At 41.4% G+C, this 20,048-nt stretch overlaps 1 protein-coding gene across 1 annotated transcript; it reads left to right on the top strand.

Moving 5' to 3' along the window:
* Positions 1–179: 179 nt before the first annotated feature.
* synpo2a (synaptopodin 2a) lies at positions 180–17,445 on the top strand. Its single transcript, XM_083937262.1, has 4 exons — positions 180–319; positions 8,700–8,851; positions 9,993–10,786; positions 12,499–17,445. The coding sequence occupies exons 1-4, from the start codon at positions 212–214 to the stop codon at positions 16,233–16,235; spliced, it is 4,791 nt and encodes a 1,596-aa protein (XP_083793388.1). The 5' UTR covers positions 180–211; the 3' UTR covers positions 16,236–17,445.
* Positions 17,446–20,048: the final 2,603 nt, after the last annotated feature.

The following is a 20,048-nucleotide window of genomic DNA, read 5'->3' as shown; positions in this document are numbered from 1 at the left end:
CAAGAGTTCTCCATGACAAACCACCAGTTGCATGCAACGCCTGCAGGCGGGTCCATGCGCCGTGACGTTTCGTGAGCGGGCTGGACTCAGGGAGGCCTTAGATGATGGGGATTATACGGTGGTGGAGGTGGTTTTTATGAACACTGCTGCTGGTCCGGCTGACAGCTAGATGGTCACGCTGTGGAGGTTAGGCTGAGGAGCTGTGCGCAGCATGGGCACCGGGGATTACATCTGCGTCACTCTGCGCGGTGGAGCACCCTGGGGGTTCACCCTGAGAGAGGGAGAGGGGGACACCTATAGACCTTTCATAGTCTCCCAGGTAACTATTTTTCTCCCTTTTCAGTCTGCGTGGTGTTTAATTTGTTAAGCACACTAATTTAATAATTTGGAATATATCAGGACTATGCCAGACTTTTGTCATTGTTAAAAACATCTGAAAACCGTGTGCTCTCACTGCAAACATGAGAGAAATAGCGTCAAATGAAAGTTGTATATTGAGTTTTAGTTGTGGATCTTGTACATTATCAAGTTTGGATTACAAGTACCGTTTCTACCATTCAGTTTTGACTGAAGTTTGTTGAGTAATTCAGTGAGAAAGCTTTTTTTTTTTTTTTTCAAAAGTTGAACCATCCCTGGTGGGAGAGAAGTTATTCGGAGCAGTGCGTGTCGCTGCATTTTTTTGTGTGCGTTGGCTGTGTTTTGGTGCGAGATTCCTCGGGACCCTTATATGGTCAAGGCCAAGAGAGAGTGTGAAACTGAGGGCAGTGTGATCTGTTATCACTCACAAAGACTTCAGCATGCAAAGCATCATTCCTACAAGTGACCAATCGAGTGTTCTTTAATGCAAACAAAGAAAAAGTCAGCTAAAACTGAGTTGATGTCACTTCAAAAGAACATTCAAATATATGTAGGAAATGAGGTTAGGCAAATTGTAAGTTAAGCTATAACTACTTTGGCTACATAATACTTGTTCAGCCCGATAGTGTGGTAATAAACCTTAGAGGTAACAGTATCTGCCATTTCATTACATAGGCTTTTGCAAGGACACATTTTTTGGTAGGCAGTGTAGATGGATATTGTGCATTATTTGCATATATCTTTGCATGTAAATTCCTAATATCTCTACCCATCTTTCTCAACTGGTAAGTCTTTAAAACTTAAGAAATGCTATTCAGACATCGCTAATTGTCCTTTTGACACACACTGTTGATTAGTTTTTGTGTAGTGCATTCATTCATTTCATAAACTGTAGATCTTCTTGACAACAGTATCCATGGTATGTCCATTCCATGCATGATATACTGTGTAAGTGTAGGGATCCTCAAATAAACTACAAATATACATTATTTATAAATTAGATAACATAACATGTAACAAAATGTCACAAAGGATGCAGAAATACAGACAGCCAATTTCATATTTTTGATATGTAAATGAACAATCAGGCAAAGCCAGGTGCCTTTACATTGAAGACCTGCTGAGGCTCTATATATGGTATAGCAATGCATGTTAAGTGCTCTGGCTGTTGAGATCCCTCATCAACTTTTCCTCCATGTGGTGAACATGTAAATGTTTTTCTTAAGCTACATTCCTGCAACATCAAAGCTCCACCAGAAGAGAGCACTCTGAAAGCATCAATAAGTCATTCTAATGACACATGCTTAACACGTTCCAAACAGTCAAAGCCACATTTCTGACGTTCATTTGTGACTTTTATTGTCATTTTTTGAATGAATATAGATATTTTTGCATTTGCTGGTATGGAATAGTCTCTTCTAAATGAGCAAGTGGATACATATCTACAACAAAGCTTCAAAGTAGCTAATAATTATATGGATCATTGATTTTAAGAGACTAAAATATCATTAATTAGCGTTAATATTATTGATTCTATCATTTAGAGTGGCTGCTTTTAGAATAAAAGCATAATAAATTACATTTGTTTGATACCCTTGCAGTAGGTCTCTGTTGAAATTGTTTCTGTAAGTTGTATTAAAATATATAAACAAAGGACACACAGGAAAAAAAATCACAAATGTAGGCTGCAGACAACAAAGATCCAATCAAAATGCTTCTCGTAGATTCACGACAAACTTCCAAACCTGCTCATTATCATATCTACAAAGACTTCACAAAGTCTGTGCACACACAATCAGCAGCAACAGTGAGGTTTCGTAGGCAAACAACAGTGGAAATGGTATTTTTTCCCCAAATGGGGGAATGCCCCCTACTTCTAATATTTCTGTGTTTATTTTCTCTTAAAACTTTACTATCTGATTTTAGAAATAATTGTTGTTTTTAGATTATTGTAGCCTCCAAAGAGTATTTAAAGTCTATTAAAATGAAGTAGCTACACATAATGCTTATTCCTCAGTGTGGGGCATCGGGGGGCTTTAGTCCACCTCATCTGGAAAGCATAACTCTAAACATACCTCCAAACTCTTCTTGTGGGAAGAACAGAGAGCCAAATCTGTTAGTTAAAAGTCAAAAAAGCAAACATACCAAGATCCTGACAAATTCTCATAAGCTTGAGGCTCTCCTGTGTCTGATAAAACGTGTGTGTTTTGTAAAGCTTCTGTTAAATGTAGTGGAGACTGTGTTTTGTTTCCTGAGAGAAAGTGATTGTTCAGAATACTGACAGTGTAAGGGAACGGGGTATCCACTCTTAAAAGGTTCTTTCCATATAAGGGAGGCAGTATTTTTCTTCTTCTTTGGAGTCCTGGCCTGAGTACAAAGTGGATGAGGTCACTTTATTTTTTAAAGCTACAGAAACTGAATAATACAAGGTTTTTAAAGTTGTGATCCACAAATTCACTTGAGCAAAACATGGAACAATTTACATCTGATTAACGGTAACAGTGTAACGCTCATTTTGGATGTCTTAGAAAAAGTGAAAAGACTTAGATGTATTCTGTATTAACACTGAACAGATATTACAAACAAGAGAAATTGCTTAAATCCTGCCAACCTGAACAGGAGACGTTTAGCCGCCTAATTACGAAGGTATGCTGTCTTGGTATGTGGCATGTCAACATGCATCACATCAGTTATGGAGCACTGAATGACGAAGCAGAAGTAATCTTATAGGAGAAATATCCTGCTCATTATCAGGTTCATAGTTGTATTTGGGGTTTCTAATGGAAGAAATAAGCTCATTATTTTTCTTATACTGTCCATCTGAATATACCTGAATCAACCCTCCTTTCTCAAATGCTCTTTTTAGCACCTGTCTCTTTTAACCTTCGGAAAAAGCCCAGTCTGCTCTGATTGGTCAGCGCTTCGCATTCATACTCTCCGCATCTCTGTACCATCTCTGAAGCCGGGGAATGACTGTAATGGCATTGTTACAAAACTTTCTACCTGCATATAGTATAGTTGTGACATCACAACTGTACAGAAGTCCTGAAGGATCATTTAAAGACACAGTTTCTGAATATGGGCTGTGTTCATTGCTCTGTGGCTTGAGCTTTTTTATCCTTTCACAGTATTTTTATAGCACCTCAACCTGCTTTGTCAAGTCCAAAAAGACACATATGGGTCCTTTCTCGGCCCTCGCCACACGACCAGGTTACAGAAAAGACCGTTTAAGGCTCAGATAAATGCGTGTGGATGGTCGGCCTTACCGGTATTAAAAATGTGCTTTATAGGAAAACGCGTTCTCGTGTGGCCAGGGCCTAAGTCTGATACTTGTCTATACTAATATTCACTAATCTAAATCTTATCCCGTTCCATTTTGCTATATTCATAGCATGTAATAAGAGTCCTCATTCTCTGCCTGGGTTATCTTGCTCTTTGCAGAGCAAAGAGGGCTCTTGTTCCCGGTTTATCAGTCCTAACAGCACACCATAGGAATCTTATTAAGCTGCCAAGCAATCAGCAAAATACCATTGCTTCATTTATTCAGTGCCATTTTCCATGAGTAAACAAAGTGCTTCACAGCTGCTTCAATTACTGAAGTTTCTGGCACAGTCTTTTTCAGCAAAACATCTACATCCTGGTCCCAGCAGAAAACTGTGATCTCAGATGATGACTCTTGTAGGTTTTCCCCTATTCTATTTCACATCATCTAGGCTGCTTTACATTTTGCCGATTGGGTTTAAGTGTTCCTGGCTCTGACTCTGCCTTGCCAGTACCAGCCAAAGTGGTGAGGATGTGACTCACCCACAGCCATGTTTTCAGCTTTATGACGAAGCATTTTTCAGCCAACCCAAAGGTTATTATTTATCTTTAGAAGCCATAAAGGAACACTCCTGCAGTTTACCTGAAACACTGGAAATGGAGAAATTTATTTACTGTTTTTTATACAGTGACAGAAGTAGATGTTGTAAAATATAAAATACAACAATGAACCTGAAAATGAGCATAATATGGGACCTTTTACATCCATCAAAGTAAACATCTGTGCTTTCAGTACAATATAATTCAGCATACTACAATGCAATGTGTTTGAATTAAGTTGAAAATGATTGGTAGATGAAGGGGGAATTACCTAGCTAAATCACTTATGAGGATAATGTTTTTATATATGGTCCCTGACCAATAAATGGCAACCAAAAAGACACTCTAGTCCTCAAACTGTTACTCCATCAAGACAAAAGAAGAATAGATGATCGAATAAAGACAATAAACGTAACCATCCTCCCCCATGGTGTGAGAGCTACCTGTAAGGCAGCTGGAAAATGTTTTCCTCAAATGTAAAAACATAATTGCTTAAAGCTGTGAAGGGGCAGGAACCGCTGGGAGCTATGTGGACACATTATGCAGTCCTGTTTTTCCTGTGATTTTCTGCTGTGTTGAAGCCTATTAGATAGATCATTTGAGAATGGGCAACCCAGGATAACAAGGGCAAATAATGTTGTCTAATTATGACCCCACATGATGCTGGTAGTAAATTCTGCTCATCGGGGGAATTGTATTTTTGGGAATCACTTTATTTGAAAAAGAGTGGCCAACACTGTTTATGTTCTTCTCTTCTGACACCTACGGAAGCATTTCTTCGCCATCCTTTCCTGCACTATAACTAGAGACGGTTTCTCTTTACAAGCAGCATATGACAAACAGGATTGAGACAGATGCCTCCTTTGAAATATTGCTTGACAGTCTGTGTATCTTTCTTTGACAACGACAAATGTTTCCCCTCCTTTTTTGGAGCAGGAGTGGTTGCTGTGGTCCAGAACAACCATTCGCCCCGTGATGAGGTGTCCCAATACAGAGGCACACTCGCTGCCTTATAGGGCCTGCTCGCACACCATTAACTCTTAATAACTCAGGGATGGAGTCAGAGGGGTTTTATCAGAAAGTTACCAGCTCTATAAAGTAACTCATAAAATAGTTTTGTATGTATAGCAAAGTAGGTTCATTTAATTGCCTCAGGGTTGTGCAGTTTAGGTTCTATAAAAAAAAAGAGTAGCTTAGGTAGTGCCTCTTGTTGTTGGAACAGCACACTAGAAAGAAAATTGTACCTGAAAAAAATGCCAGACAAATGGTGATGAGTTTGGTTTTAATGTGGTTCTAAATCTGCATTTGGTGCAGGAAAAAATCTGTGTTTTTGGACATAAAGGACAGTCTTTCCCCATGCTCATGTTATGTTCACACACAGATTCTCTTCCTCCTGCAGTAAAAGATGTGTGTGTGCATCGCCATCTAGTGACGAGATTGTTTCCCTGCACGTATCTCGAGTTGGATGCAAGTCCACGGAGATGATTGTGAAGGGCTGAGCGGTGTGTTATCCCCATGTATTCAACATTCCTGTTGCCTTATCTTTATGTAACATGAAAATCCAGCAATGCACGAGGAAGCAACACAGTCTCTCTGTGAGTTGTGTGGTTAAAATAAACAGGGAGATGGATCACCATAGTTTTACGTTTTCAAATGCCTGAGGTCTGAGCTCTTAGCTGTTCCGCAATTTATGTGTCTCTTACTTGCCAGGAGGGTGTTCTGGACAACAGCAACTTTGCTAAAGAAACCTACAAGAGTATTTTTGTTTAGTGATGTGATGAAATAAATCAACTTGTGTGGGATGATCTGCGCCAGAAAAGCATGGTTATTTATTTACCCGTGGGCTGTCAGAGGTTAACCTGTATTGACTCTCATGTATTACTGTGTACATTTGTGAGTGCATTAGCCAACCCAAAGGTTAAGATACATGACTTCTGTGAAAAGGCTGCTTTCCACCCCTTTTTCACCTGGTCCTGTTCCCAGCTTTAACAGTGGTTGGTGTCTATTTAATCGTTGTGTTCGGTGTAATGTTTCTTTTTAGTTTGATAAATGATTAATTGATTTGTATAGGTTATACAGTCCTATAGTTGTTCATGGGTTTATCGTTTTGTCATTCAGTTTTATCTGTGGGGTTGGATCAGCTGGTGATTGCATGCAGGTTTGTCTGATTAGTTTCTCTCAGGGGGAGGGGCTGGGACTTCTGAATGTGAAGGACAGGAGGGAAGATAGTTCTGCTATAAATCACATCTTTACGATTTGGTTTGCTTCTTGTGTGATGTGCCCGTAAAATGTTTATATACATAAAAATGTCAGCAGTTACTGATCTGTGTGGATAACTTCATACCTCCAATTAAAGTGTGAAATTGTAATTGGTCAGCTTAGCTCACCCTGTACTTACCTGGGCAGATGGTAGGTTCCAGTTAGGTGAGGCTGAAATGTTTGTGTCTTTGTAGAGGCTAGGAAGTGGCAGCTTGTTTTGGCTTGCAGTTTTTTTTTTTTTGGTTTGTTATTAATTTGCCTCAGTTTCATTTTGTGTTTTTTGTTAAAGGTTTCTCCTGTTCTTGTAAATAAATCACCGGGTTTTTTTTTTGCACACATCCTGTTTCCAGTAAGGCTTCTTAAAGATCCTTTTTTTAAAAAAGTTGTTGGTGCGCTGCCTTTTCATCCGCTGAATTAGGTGGCAACACCAAAACTTCATTATGGTGAATGATTTGATTTGTGGAGTATTAGCTCTTCTACTATTTTAAGATATGGCATTGTTGCCTTTATTTGACAGTTGCCTTAAATAATAATAATTTCCTCCCAGGGATTATTAAAGTATTTCTGATTCTGATTCAGATCGATGGACAAAAAATGGCAAACAAGCGATGCTATGGTGTGAAAACACAGCAAAAATACCCACTTGTATTGCAATCAAAATAAACCTTCTTTCAAAAGCTAAAGTTTGTTTATAGTATTTTCGAAGTATCTTACATATTTTCTGAGAGCATATCCTTTAATTGCATGGTACTAAAGTAATAATTTACCCCCTAGTTGTATAAGTGGCCCTCTGTGCAAAATGCATTGGGTATTTCACCTTATTAAATCCTCTTATTAATGAACCGTTTTATAGGCCTCAGGAACCAATTACAAGGGAAGGAAACCATCAGTCATTAATATAACTGTATAAAGTGGTGCCCTTTAAATGGGTTCGTGCAGAGTTGGCCTACAGCAATATTGTGCAGCTGCATGGTTAAATTAGAAGGTAGAACTGACACGTTTACCATTGTGCACCTAGCCTTTGTCTTTAAAATCAGTTACATTAATTTTATATTGTGGTGTGAATTGTTGAATTTTGAATTGTCAAATACTGACTTCCCAAATGTTTTGACGTAATTTGGGTAAAAGGCCACTACCTCACATTCCATGTTCTCATTTAATATCACTTAATTATAAATGATTCAGTCTGAAAATGTTTTTTAATCTGATTTACTGAATGTACTTCAAATAGGACGTCACAGGGAATTATTTCACTTGACACACATTATCATCCAGTGTCTGGCTTGAACTTAAAGGTCCAATACTGTTAAAAGTAAAATTTACAGCTCAAGGTGCTGTATAAATACTGTGAAAGTATAAAAATGCTCAGTCCAAAAAGGAGTGTACACAGGCCGTATTCAGAAACTGTGCCTTTAAACGTGCCGTCAGTATTTCTTTACAGTTGTCATGACACAACTATAATATGTTTTGATAGAAAGTGCCGTTACAAGGCTGTTACGGTCATTCTCCGGCTACGATGGTGGTGCAGAGACTCCAAGAGCACAGATACAGAAGACCTGTAAACGCTGTCCCATCAGAGCAGACTGGTCTTCTTCAGGAGGGGGACAGTATGAGAAAATAATGTTTTTCGAACATGCAAGCATGTAAACATGTTCAAAGGCGATTACCCATTCAGTATTCCATTGTGAGCCTTATTTTATTTGTAGAGGTTGATTACACTTAGTTCAGTGCTAAACATAAGCCTGTGTTTATTTACATCATTTTTCTGTTTTGTGTATGTTTTTTTTATAATTTGGCTGACTCTTATGCACCACTTAGAAGAAGATGACTTACTCATCTTTATAACCTAAAAATACTGCTTAAAAACTGTTCCCTCTCTTTCCCAGATAAAAATGGATTTGTGACACTGACCTATGAGAGAAGTTTCTGTATTATGACCTTAGTATCCACTGACGACATTTCAAAGATGATTTATCTTGACTTCCTGTAAATAGCAGCACTGTCACAGCTGGGCAGTTCTCACACTTTAGACAGCTGGTCATCAGATTTTTATCTAATTGTATTTTTTGGGATCACTGACAGCCATTACCTAATGGGGATGCTCTGACGCTGTTACCTAAGAGTTTACTCATGCTAATGATGAACACTGACCCGGTATTTCTGATATGATACATCTGTTTTTTCTATTTTTTGTACTCTTACTAAGGTTTTGCCTTCCACAGGTAGAAGAAGGTGGTCGTGCCTTCCTAGCTGGAGTGCAGGAAGGTGATGAGGTGGTGTCACTCAATGGAGAGCCATGTGCTGACCTATCCCTTTTACAAGCCTTTACGCTCATCAACACATCGATCGACTGTCTGCAGCTACTTGTCAAAAGGTAGGGCCTGTTTAATGATAGTGACGTCTGTTCATTCAGTGTATCTGTGTATCATGACAACTGAGCCATGCAATACTGTAGGTTCTCTATGTTCACAACAGCAATGCAACACAGTTATTGCACCACTGTATTAGCATTTAGATAGTTGTTTTATGACCTGTGCCCCTTTGCATTGCTCAGTGAACCAAGGACTGACTGACTGCATATGCCTTAATTCGCCCACAATTAAACTGCAGAGGAATAAACAGTTAATATATTTCTTGAATCTAGTTTAAAGTCCCCCTCCACTCACAAAGTTGTTTTGTTATGTTTTAATGTCCTCTAAAATTTTGTCTTAGACTGTAATGACTTGTATCTGTGCAAAGTTTGTCACTTGAGAGATGTTTTCACATTCCTCTCCTGAGGGGGGAGATGTCGTCCTGAAATGTGAGATTCAAACGCTATCAGACAAGCTTGATTAGGTACGTCACAAAGTCGAAAGCCAATCGCTGCCTAATGCGCAAAGTCAGCAAAGAAACGTGAAACCTCCACTGTAGAGCAGACTGCCATTACTATAAAGTAGTGTTTTTCTTAGCAATAGCAGAACTTGAAGCTCAGTGCAGGATTTCTATTAAGATTGTTTCTATGACTGCATGACTATAGTATATTGTCTGTAGACTTGGAGAGCAGACCTCAGCCTTTAGCTATAAAAACGTATTATGATATGTCACCCACTGAGGTCTAATCAACTTATGCAATAATTGTCATCAGAGGCAATGACATTCCTTTTATTCTATTGTCATTCTATAAATTGAAAGTGGAGATTAGGCAGAGCATTGTTCAAACATGATTGCTTTGCTCTTCAGTAACCTGGCCATTTTATTTAACTTGATTACTTTGACAACTTGCAATGGAAGACAAGCTTTACTTTTTTCAACAATCCAATGGCTCCAGTGCTGGTGCATTGCTTATTCAAATGGTATTGTTAATTGTGTGGACATCACACCTGTCTTTAGGTTTTGTATTCATCTGAAAGTCACTTATCTTTAAATGCATATTTGCAAAAGCCCAATGCCCTGTTTAAAAAATGATCAACAGTGGTTACTGAACTAAGAAAAGTTGCAGCACTCACTCATTTCTGTTCTCCCCTCTCCTCTGAAAGATACTCCACCATCCCTACAGAAGACTATGAATCAGAAGAGGCATACTGTGGTGAGAAGGACTCATCTGGTGAGGCATTAGAGAGCACCACCCTCCACATCTTCTCCCCAAAGCACAGGTCCCAAAGCCCAAGGGAACTCTACATATCTGAGTCCCATGATGAGGCCTACTATGGGGAGTTGGGTAGCAACACAGAGTTTCCCAAGGGACCCCAGCTGCTTTACACTCAGCTACATGGTCCCTCATCTGGTGATCGGAGGGTCCAGGAGCCGGTTTTTAAAGAAAATGATGAAGAAGCACAGCGCTGCTTCTCCCCTGGGGACATGGTTGAGCTCCAGGTGTCCCTGTCTGAGCCAGCCTTGGACAATGTGGGCTGCACCTCTCTCGGGAGTGCTCATGGGATAGAGGGAGAACTCTCAAACAAAGAGGCCATTGAGACGATCCACACCACCACTGCATCACACTATGTACCTTGTTCTGTCAGAGAGCCCCTCGGCCAACATGGAGTGGTGCTCAGCTCTCCTTCGATGCTGGGGCAGGTGGAGGTCATTTTGCAGCAGCCAGCAGCATCAGGAGCAGGGAGGGGCATCCTGAGTGTGGGTGGCCCCAGGGTCAGTGGAAGTGTTGGATCCCAAAGTGAAGGAGAAGAAGGAGGAGGGCACTGCGAGGGAGTTCCTGGGTCTTTCACTGTCTCATTTGGAATTCCCTCAGAGGAGGCGACACCAGCTGAAGAGCAGGGCTCGGAGTCTGAGGGGGATCAAGACAAACCCAGCAAACATCGGGCAAAACACGCCAGTAAGTACAGATGGATCATTTCACTGTGTACCAGGGAGTATTATCCTGGTTTGCATTGTTTCTTTGTGTGCGAGAGAGTAATAAAGATATATTCTTTGAGTGGGGATCTGCATGCTAATAGATCAACACTACATTTGTCAACAACATGTGTGCATTCCAAAGCCTGCTCCTCAAAATAGTGCACGTCTCTCACTGCAGTAGGAAGCGAGTTCTCATTCCTTCAAATGGAAGCTTATACTTCCGGGTCCAACCCGAACTACAGCAGAATCAAAGAGATAGTATGGCAACACAGTTCTAATAGGATAGTGACAGTCAACAAAAGCAAGTTATAAAGAATTCAAAGGAGAAAAAAAAACCATGCTACTAAAGTTTATAAAACATCTTAAATTATCCATTGGATGAGCCTTGATAATAAATACGGATACTGAGGCACTCCCCTGAGCTGTGTTGAAGACATAAATATAACATCAGCACGCTGATGATGCCTGCAGAAGTGGCCTTTTGACAGACACCAGCATGTGCTCCGCTTGCTTGTTACCTGATCCTTTCAAACTGGGTGCTTTAACTGAGCTAAAAAAGTGAGTCTGTTGCTCACTCCCGCTGTCTCCTTCACCTTCAGGTTAGTCTTGCAGGAATATGAAAAAGGAAGCCTGTGTTATTTTATTACAGCATTACATTGTTGGATTGTTTTAATGTGGCTTTGTTGTGTGATGTCTGTCATTGGATTGGCCCAAGTACAAATGTGATTTAAGAAGAACAGAAGTTTTTGAGTGGAAAGCTTTGAACTTACAGATAAGGACATGTAAAGCTGCTCTGGTCCTGGTGAATTTATTACATGCGGGCTATCTTTAATCCTTCTCAGTTCCTATTACTGGCTACTTTATGGGACAGAACAACTGATTTAATGTAGTTCATTGTCTGTGAACAAATGAGGATGTTAGACATGGGTCAGAGGTTTTCATGATTGCTTTGTGGGTTGATGTTTTATGTTCAACTGAATAAGCAAATGAGGAAAAGTACATATTTAATAGGTGGATTCATTATGAATGTGAAGGACTATCTTAATTTACAGCATATTTGGTGTGTGTTCGGATCATTTCAAACAGTGTATACAGTATTAATTAGTCTCTTGTTATTTGTATTTCTGCTTCTAATGTGAACATTGGATGTATTTTTAAAGCTTATTATTACAGTAGGTTGATAATGGTGTATTGTTGCACACTGTGAATTGCACAATTGCTTTGTGCCATACCTAACTTTTTAAACTTAATTTTATCATCTGTCACTATGTTATTTAAGCACACTCTATTTTTACTCTTCAGATGAGTGATAAACCAAAAAAGGGGGATTATATGATGCAATAAAACGTTATTTTCTGACTGACATTCAGGATGGGCATGTTATAACAATAGCTTTCCCCATTCATAATTTAAAGTAATTTAGTTAACTACAGTTACATGAAAGGATGGTCTTGAAGTTGTCCTTGTGATCGAAAAGCTGTAAACTACAAAACAATGTTCTAATTGACACATACAAGAGCAAAATGAAGTGTTCTTTAAAACATTCTCCAAACAGATTCAATGCTTTGTGTTTATTTTTACTCCACTGTAGTATATTGATACCTATTATTACAGGTTAAAAACCAAGAGATGTATAAGTTTTAGGACCCTTTATTTTAAACACTTAACTCTCTCTTTTCCTTCTCTATACAGGGCTCAGGCGCAGCGAGAGTCTGTCTGAGAAGCAGGTGAAGGAGGCCAAGTCCAAATGTAAACGTATTGCTCTCCTTCTTACGGCTGCTCCGCCCAACCCCAACAACAAGGGGGTGTTGATGTTCAAGAAACATCGGCAGAGGGCCAAGAACTTCACACTTGTGAGCTACGGTACGGGAGAAGACGAACCAGACTACAGTGACGAAGACGACGAGGGAAACGAGGACAACACACAACAAACTCACACTGTTGAATTTACCCTTCTGGCTCCAAACGGTTCTGAAATAGACAAGCATTTCCTCACTAATGCCCATAGTAGCAAAGGTGTTCTAACTATCAACTGGGACAAGGGTCTCCTTGAGATTGAAAAGAATTTGAACAACCAAGCAGAGATGGAATGTTTGCCTGAAACCAAGGGCAAGGGTGCCCTTATGTTTGTCCAACGGCGTCAGAGGATGGATGAGATTTCTGCTGAACATGATGAGCTTAGGCGGCAAGGGATTCCCGTGGAAGCAGTGCCAGTGGCTGAAAAGAAGATAGAAGAGCACTCCTACATGCAGTCCACATCAGAGGGTAATGCTTACATGGATGTAAATATACACCAACAAAGCCAACAACAACAACAACAACAACAGTATCAGCAATATCAGGAACAGCAGTACTATGAGCAACAGCAAAACTACCAACAGCAGCAATACCAGCAACAGTATCAGCAGCAGCAGTATGAACAACAGCATTATCCACAACAGCAAGTGTATCAACAGCAGCAAGGATATCATCAAGAGCAACAGCAAATGCAGCACTATTCTACAAATATCAATGGCACAGTCCAACATCAAACCAGTGAAATGCAGAGTTCTTTCAGCAATCGTACTGCAAAGCCTTTCTCGGTAGATACCATGGCGGCTACCCCTTATTCTCCCGCAATGAGTGGGACCAATCAAGATTCTGTGGGCCAAGCAGAGCAGATAGCTTCCCGTGATGAGCGCATCTCTACCCCTGCAAGTCGGACTGGCCTTTTGTCAGACGCAAAGAGAAGAAATGCTGGTAAGCCTATGTTCACATTTAAGGAAGCACCAAAAGTATCACCTAACCCAGCACTGCTAAACCTGCTCAACAGAAGCAATAAGAAGTTGGGTTTTGAGTCAGGACCTGAGGAAGACTACCTTAGCCTTGGGGCTGAGGCTTGTAATTTCCTGCAGTCTCAAGGAGTTAAACATAAGACTCCCCCACCAGTGGCTCCAAAGCCTATGATCAACCCCAACTCTCCTCCTTGGTCCCCACTGATAGAAGTGACCAACCAGGACATGCCTCAACAAGCTGAAAATAGTGTGCCAACACCTGCTGTAGCCCCCACCACAGAGGCTACCCCTGCTCCAGAACTAGAGCCAACCCCTGCACCTGCCCCTGAGCTCTCTCCCCCTCCTGCCCCCCAGGAGGCTCCTGCCAGCACCACCACAGAAGAACAGCATACGTGGACTGTCCCGGAACCTGAATCTCAACAACAGCCTCTGCAAGTGACAGCGCAAGACAAAAGTGGTCATATGAATTCTACCCTGCAAGCTGAGCCTACTCCTGTGACTACCTGGGCTCCAGCACAACCACAAGCACAACAGCAGCCATCTACCATATCTTGGCATCCAGCTCATGTGCAGCCCCAGGAACCACCTCCAAGTAAGTCCCCACCACAGCCACCTTGGACGATATGTCAACCTATTCAGACCCAAGCACAGCCTCAACCCCCCACAAGTACGTGGACCCCTCAAATTCAGCCATCCTGGAGTCAGCCTCAAGAGCAAGCACAAGCCCAGACACATGCTCAGCCATCCTGGACCCAGCCTCAAGAGCAAGCACAAGCCCAGACACATGCTCAGCCATCCTGGACCCAGCCTCAAGAGCAACCACAGTCTCATTCACAGGTTCAGCCACCCTGGACACAGTCTCATGAGCAGCCAAATCTGCAGCAAATGCAACCAACTTGGGGTCAACCTCAAGAGCCAGTACAGCAGCAGCTGCAGGCACCATGGGTACAGTCATCACAGACAGACTCTCAACCACCATGGGTGCAACAACCCCAGCTAAAATCCCAAGCACAACCTCCTTGGGCTCAACAGGTTCAGCCAAATTCCCAGCCACAGCCCCCATGGGTTCATCAACCACAGCATCAGGCGCCACAACAAGCTTGGCCACAGTCCCAAGCACCAGGTCAGCCTCAACCACCTTGGGTCTCAGTTACGTCTCAAGAGCAGCAGCAACCTTCAGTTAATTCATGGCCTCCATCACAAACTCAAGCCCAAGTTCAGCCACCTTGGATTCAAGCAGCCCAAGCACACCCCCCAGCGCAGCCTCAAGGTGTTTTGAATCCATGGTCTCCAATACCTGCCCAGACACAGTCGCAAACATCATGGACCCAAGAGCAGAATCAGGCCCAACATCAACCTCCGTGGGCTCAACCAGTTCAACCCCAGTCCACATCACAGCCAAACTGGCAACAGTCTATTTCAAATACTCCACCACAACCACCAATTAATACATGGCCTCCACCTCAGGCACAGCCTCAGACACCTGTCAATGCCTGGGCACCACAGTCACAGCAAACACCTGTGAATGTGTCCACATCAATGGTGAACACTCGTCCCTCTCCAAAACCTTGGCATCCACCACAAAATGTCCTACAAAACCAGAACCCTCCGCCTCCACCACAGCGAATGCACTCTTATACCCTTGGTCAGCGAACTTCATCACCCATCAACCCAATGGCCACTGTCTTAAACCCATCATCCCAAGGTTCAGCTTTTGAGATGCCAGCCGTCAGAGGGAAAGGAGCTGACATGTTCGCCAAGAGGCAGTCTCGTATGGAGAAATATGTTGTGGACTCAGAGACTGTCCAAGCAAACAAGGCAAGCCGGTCAACATCGCCAGTTGCTTCATTACCGAATGAGTGGAAATACACACCCAACGTACGTGCTCCTCCTTCACGAGCATACAATCCTATTCAGTCCCCTTCTTATCCTCCAGCAGCAACAAAGCAGTCCTCTTCAAATAGCCCTTTAGCCAAATCCAAGACAAAAGGCAAAGAGAAGAATAAACCTGCCCCTAAACCCCTCAATGTTGTAGATGTTATGAAGCATCAACCCTATCAACTAATTTCCTCTCTCTTTACCTATGGCCCAGCAGCAGAGGCTGCCAAGCCCCCTGAACCTAAGCCCGACTGTTCACTTCCTAACCCACCTGTTGAAAACCAACCAGTTCAATATGAGCAAATGGCCTCAGTCCAGCCAGCTGGGCCATGTAATGCCCCATACCCCCCACAAGCCTATGGGATGCCAATACAGCCTGTAATGCATGATGGTCACTACCAGCAAAACCCAGCTAATATTTATCCTCCCAGCAATCCATATCAGCAACCCCCTGGTGGTCAGCAAGGATACAATCAACCGTATCAGCAACCTGCACCACCAGCTTATCATCCCCAATCTCCTCAGTCTCCAAACCTTCCCTACCAACACACACCACAGGAACCTTACCAACCAGCTAATAGCCCTCCCTACTTGGCAGCCCCTGCAGTACCTTACCAGCCACAGCCTCCAAGTAGCTATGTTGTTCCTAGTTTTCTTGTAGCTGCGAGGCCTGAATCTGCATCAGGCGGCAACACTGGAGCTGCTCCTAAACCTAAGTTTACAGCTAAAAAGAGCTCAGCTCAGGTGTGGAAGCCCGCAGCAGTTGGTAAAGAGTGATTCTGGTAGAAACATGACATGCTTGGTGTCTGCTTGAGTCAAAGAGTGATCTTGCAGTCCACTGCCAAGTCTAGTACTTTGAGCACATCAGATTACTTTTGTAATGACTATCTATTCACCCACCTATTGATGTCATAGGACAGAGCTAAAGAGATTTTCAAAGTTTTAAGAGCTAATGCAAATGGAATTACAAACAAATTAAGAGCGTAAGGAATAAGAGCATGGTGTATCTTACCAGACACTAAGGAGCAAAATTGTTTATAGAAATTATTCATATGGATACTTAGAAAATCACAATCAATGAATGTAACCATGTAAAAGAAGATAACGTGGTGGGTGACAATATAAGAATGTAGGGGAGCATGATGCTTAGTGAGAATTGAAAGAAAGGAGTGAGAGAGAAAAAAGAAATCAGAAGTTAAGGGTAGCAGACTGTGACAGGAATTTGGTTTTTGATAAGAAGAAAATGTATCAAATCCCATTGAATAAACAATCAGATAAACCAACAAAACTAATAAAATACAGTACAGTCAAATAATATAATCAACTAAACGAAAAAAGATTAAAAATAAAGTAGTGATGGAGAAGGGTCAGGTCAGTAGGGTGTAATGATACCAAGCAGAAGGCTAAATTTGCGATGTCAGAGTACAGAGATTGTGTAACAACTCTAGGGTTTCTGGTAACACTGGAGAATACAGCAGTACTTCTTAGACAAGCTGATGAGAAATGTCTTGCTTAAAGTTAAGCAGATGTTAAATTATTAAACTATTTATTCATAAGTGGCTCTCCCCAGTGGCTTCCTATTGCATTAAGTGGGTTAGTTTTATTTTAAGCTTTTTACCAGCTGTTGCATCATGTTGGGTACTATATTTAAACTGCCTCATGAGAGGGAGTGCTGAGGTCCATAGATAGTAGGCTTAAATTTCAACTTAAGCCAGTAAAAGCTGTACCTCAGATCCTGATAGTATTTTTCCTGATAACAGAAAAATAGTATTCATTCATTATTCTCCGACTTTTGTATTATATATATAGATGATAAATGATCTACAAAAGAACAACTGTTGAAAGGATAGCCAGCCCCGTAATGTTCAAAAATATATTTTGGTACAGGACTGCTTTTGTTCATGTTGTTTTCTCTTTCCTTTTTTTGTGTGTGTCTCTTCATAGTGTATGATTCACTGCAGTGCCATTAAAATGTCTTTTATCCTTGGTTGGCTTTCCTTTCTTTTTTCCTTTCAGCATGCTTTTTATGTTTCTTCTATTTCTAGACTCTTTTCTTTTCATCTTACTGGATTTCACTACTTTTCTACCTTCACTTTACCTCTACTTTAAATATTTAGTTATTTTGTATTTGATCAAACAAATAATTTAGCTGTGAATCAATCCGTTTCTACTGGTACTCTCACATTAACTCTTCGCTATCTTTTTGCAAAGGCAGTTGTTAAAAATTGGTTTTCAGAAGTAAAACAAAATACAGTTTATTCTCTATAAAGAGCTTCTCAACATCAGTCAGACACAACTCATTATCCACCTACTTTTATAGCAGTTGAGGGGAATGCTTGAAAAGCACATTCCTGCACAATGACACACTGATGATGCATACATGAGGTATATTATTAGACTGGTGACTAATAATTGAAAATAGGCGACCTCATTGGATATCTGGAAGTGAAGTGAGTGGGCCCCTGCTGAAATAGATATCCATGTTGTGTCATGCATTTTCAGAAAGGGCAGTTATTTGTTAAGTGGAAGTTTAAATATCTAATTGTGTCCTTTCTGCAGCTGTAAGATATAGCCTATATCTGGAGGAATTTCTTTCCTACTCAAATGTCTGGTGTTTACCCCCGGCTTTTCTGGTCTTCATATCAGCCATACTTGTTCCTCAGTGCACCCTGAGGACAGATTTACATCGAAATGGGTCAGACATTGATTTATTTCTGTAATAGACAAAAAAACAACATTTGCTATATGACACCATTTCTAAATTTCCCAAGCATTTTTTTCTCCATTGTATGTTCTATAAAATGCTTTTTATATCAATGCATGTTGGAAAATACATATGTCAATACCGATAGATATACAGTAGATATCTCTGTAACAGGCTGATATATTTGCCCACCGATATGTCGGTCTGGCTCCAGTTACTATACAGGATCTACTACTAAACCTTGGTATCTAGTACCTGTTATCTTTATTTTATTTAGAATAAGGCAGGAAAAATTTTCTACATACTTCCTTCTCTCAAATGTACTTGGTCATGAATAAACATAAACCGACTATCTTGAACATCTGCCTCTAAACTAAATTATCTGAATGTACGCCATCATGGACACCTACTCTTACTATAAGACCGACTGAGCTCCATTTCTCAGATAATATCTGCAGTATGGCAGCATGCTGATAGATATAGACAACGTGAGGCCCATATATGGTTGTTTGTCAAATTCCATCAGCAGAATAAAGATATATCCGTAAATCTTCTACAAATCTACTTATTCCCTCTTGGGTCTGCTCTAATCCAGGAACACAACCACAGGCCCTTAAGGCCTACCTGATACCTGAGTCAGCAGAGAATTTATCCCCCCTTGACTCATTCAGCTACATTGCTCTTTTTTCTTTCTCTTTTTTATGACGGCACTCTCGTTTATTCTGTTCTTTCATTCATTTTTGCCATCTTTTGCTATCTGCTGATCTTACACATCTTTCACCAGATGATGGCAGCACTGCCTTTTCACCAGACTATGGCTGTCAACCCCTGACTGTCGAGGCCTCCTAAATTTTAGTCCTAAGCATTTTCCAGTTTCACCATCTCATTGTCATACATTTAAAGTGTTGCTGTACAGGAAAGCAGATCCAATGAAAACAAGTTGAATCTGGCTTATTTTTGGAAGCCCATGCACTCTCATAAGCCAGTTGTTCTGAGGAACAAGAGGGCAGTCCACTGTGTTTGGATAATTGCTAAAGCACTGGGTTGAGCAGGCTTACTGTGGCATGGAAGATTAAGACAGCAATAAGTTTAAAATAATAACTTTACTCGCGCTGTAAACTGTTTATTTAATTTCAGATCTTAACATGGTTTTACATTTTTATACATAAGAAAAAAATGAGAGCAAATTTAAACATGAAATGCAACATTAGAGTAATACAGCACTTAAAAGAAATGTGTTGACAAAGGGCTGAGTCTAGTCTCCAACATTTTCCAGGCTGATTTAATTTGGCCAGCAAAACAAGGCAGCCAAACGAAAATGAACCCTTACTAAAATAAACGTGTCTGGATCTTTCTTTACAGGCATTTGGCAGGAGTTTCTCTCTTTCTCCACCAGCCAGAGTACCATTCATGGGCCAGAAGTCAGCTTCGACAACTTCTTCCCCGAGGCCTCTGGCTCTGGTCTCCACAACTCCCCAAGGAAGGCAGACATCCTGGCTAGAGAAGGGCCGCAAACCCCTTATGCCCTGGGAGGCTGCCTCCCGCCATCCGTTGGGCCTGGTGGATGAAGCCTTTGCTTTCCAGGACCTGCAGCAAAGCCTCGCCACAAATGTCCGTTTGGCAGCCCAGCGCAAAATGCTGCCTGAGCCGCCAGCAGAGTGGAAGGCCAGGGTGTCTTACGAAGCCCCGCAGAAAACAGGGAGCCAGAGTTGGAGCCAAAGCCGGAGCCAGAGTCGAGCTCCGCTGCCATCATTTGGTTCCCTAACAAGGAGCACTGTCTCCGCCACTGCTGGTCATGCTGATTACAGGTCCCTGCCCAGACAGTGGCAGCCTCAGAGGTCAGTCACACAGGCAGACATGGGCCCCCCAGTGTCCACCTCTGAGTT

The sequence above is a fragment of the Echiichthys vipera genome, assembly GCF_963691815.1.
Source record: "Echiichthys vipera genome assembly, chromosome: 22".
Lineage (NCBI taxonomy): Eukaryota > Metazoa > Chordata > Actinopteri > Perciformes > Trachinidae > Echiichthys > Echiichthys vipera.
This window is presented reverse-complemented; position numbering and strand designations above follow the sequence as displayed.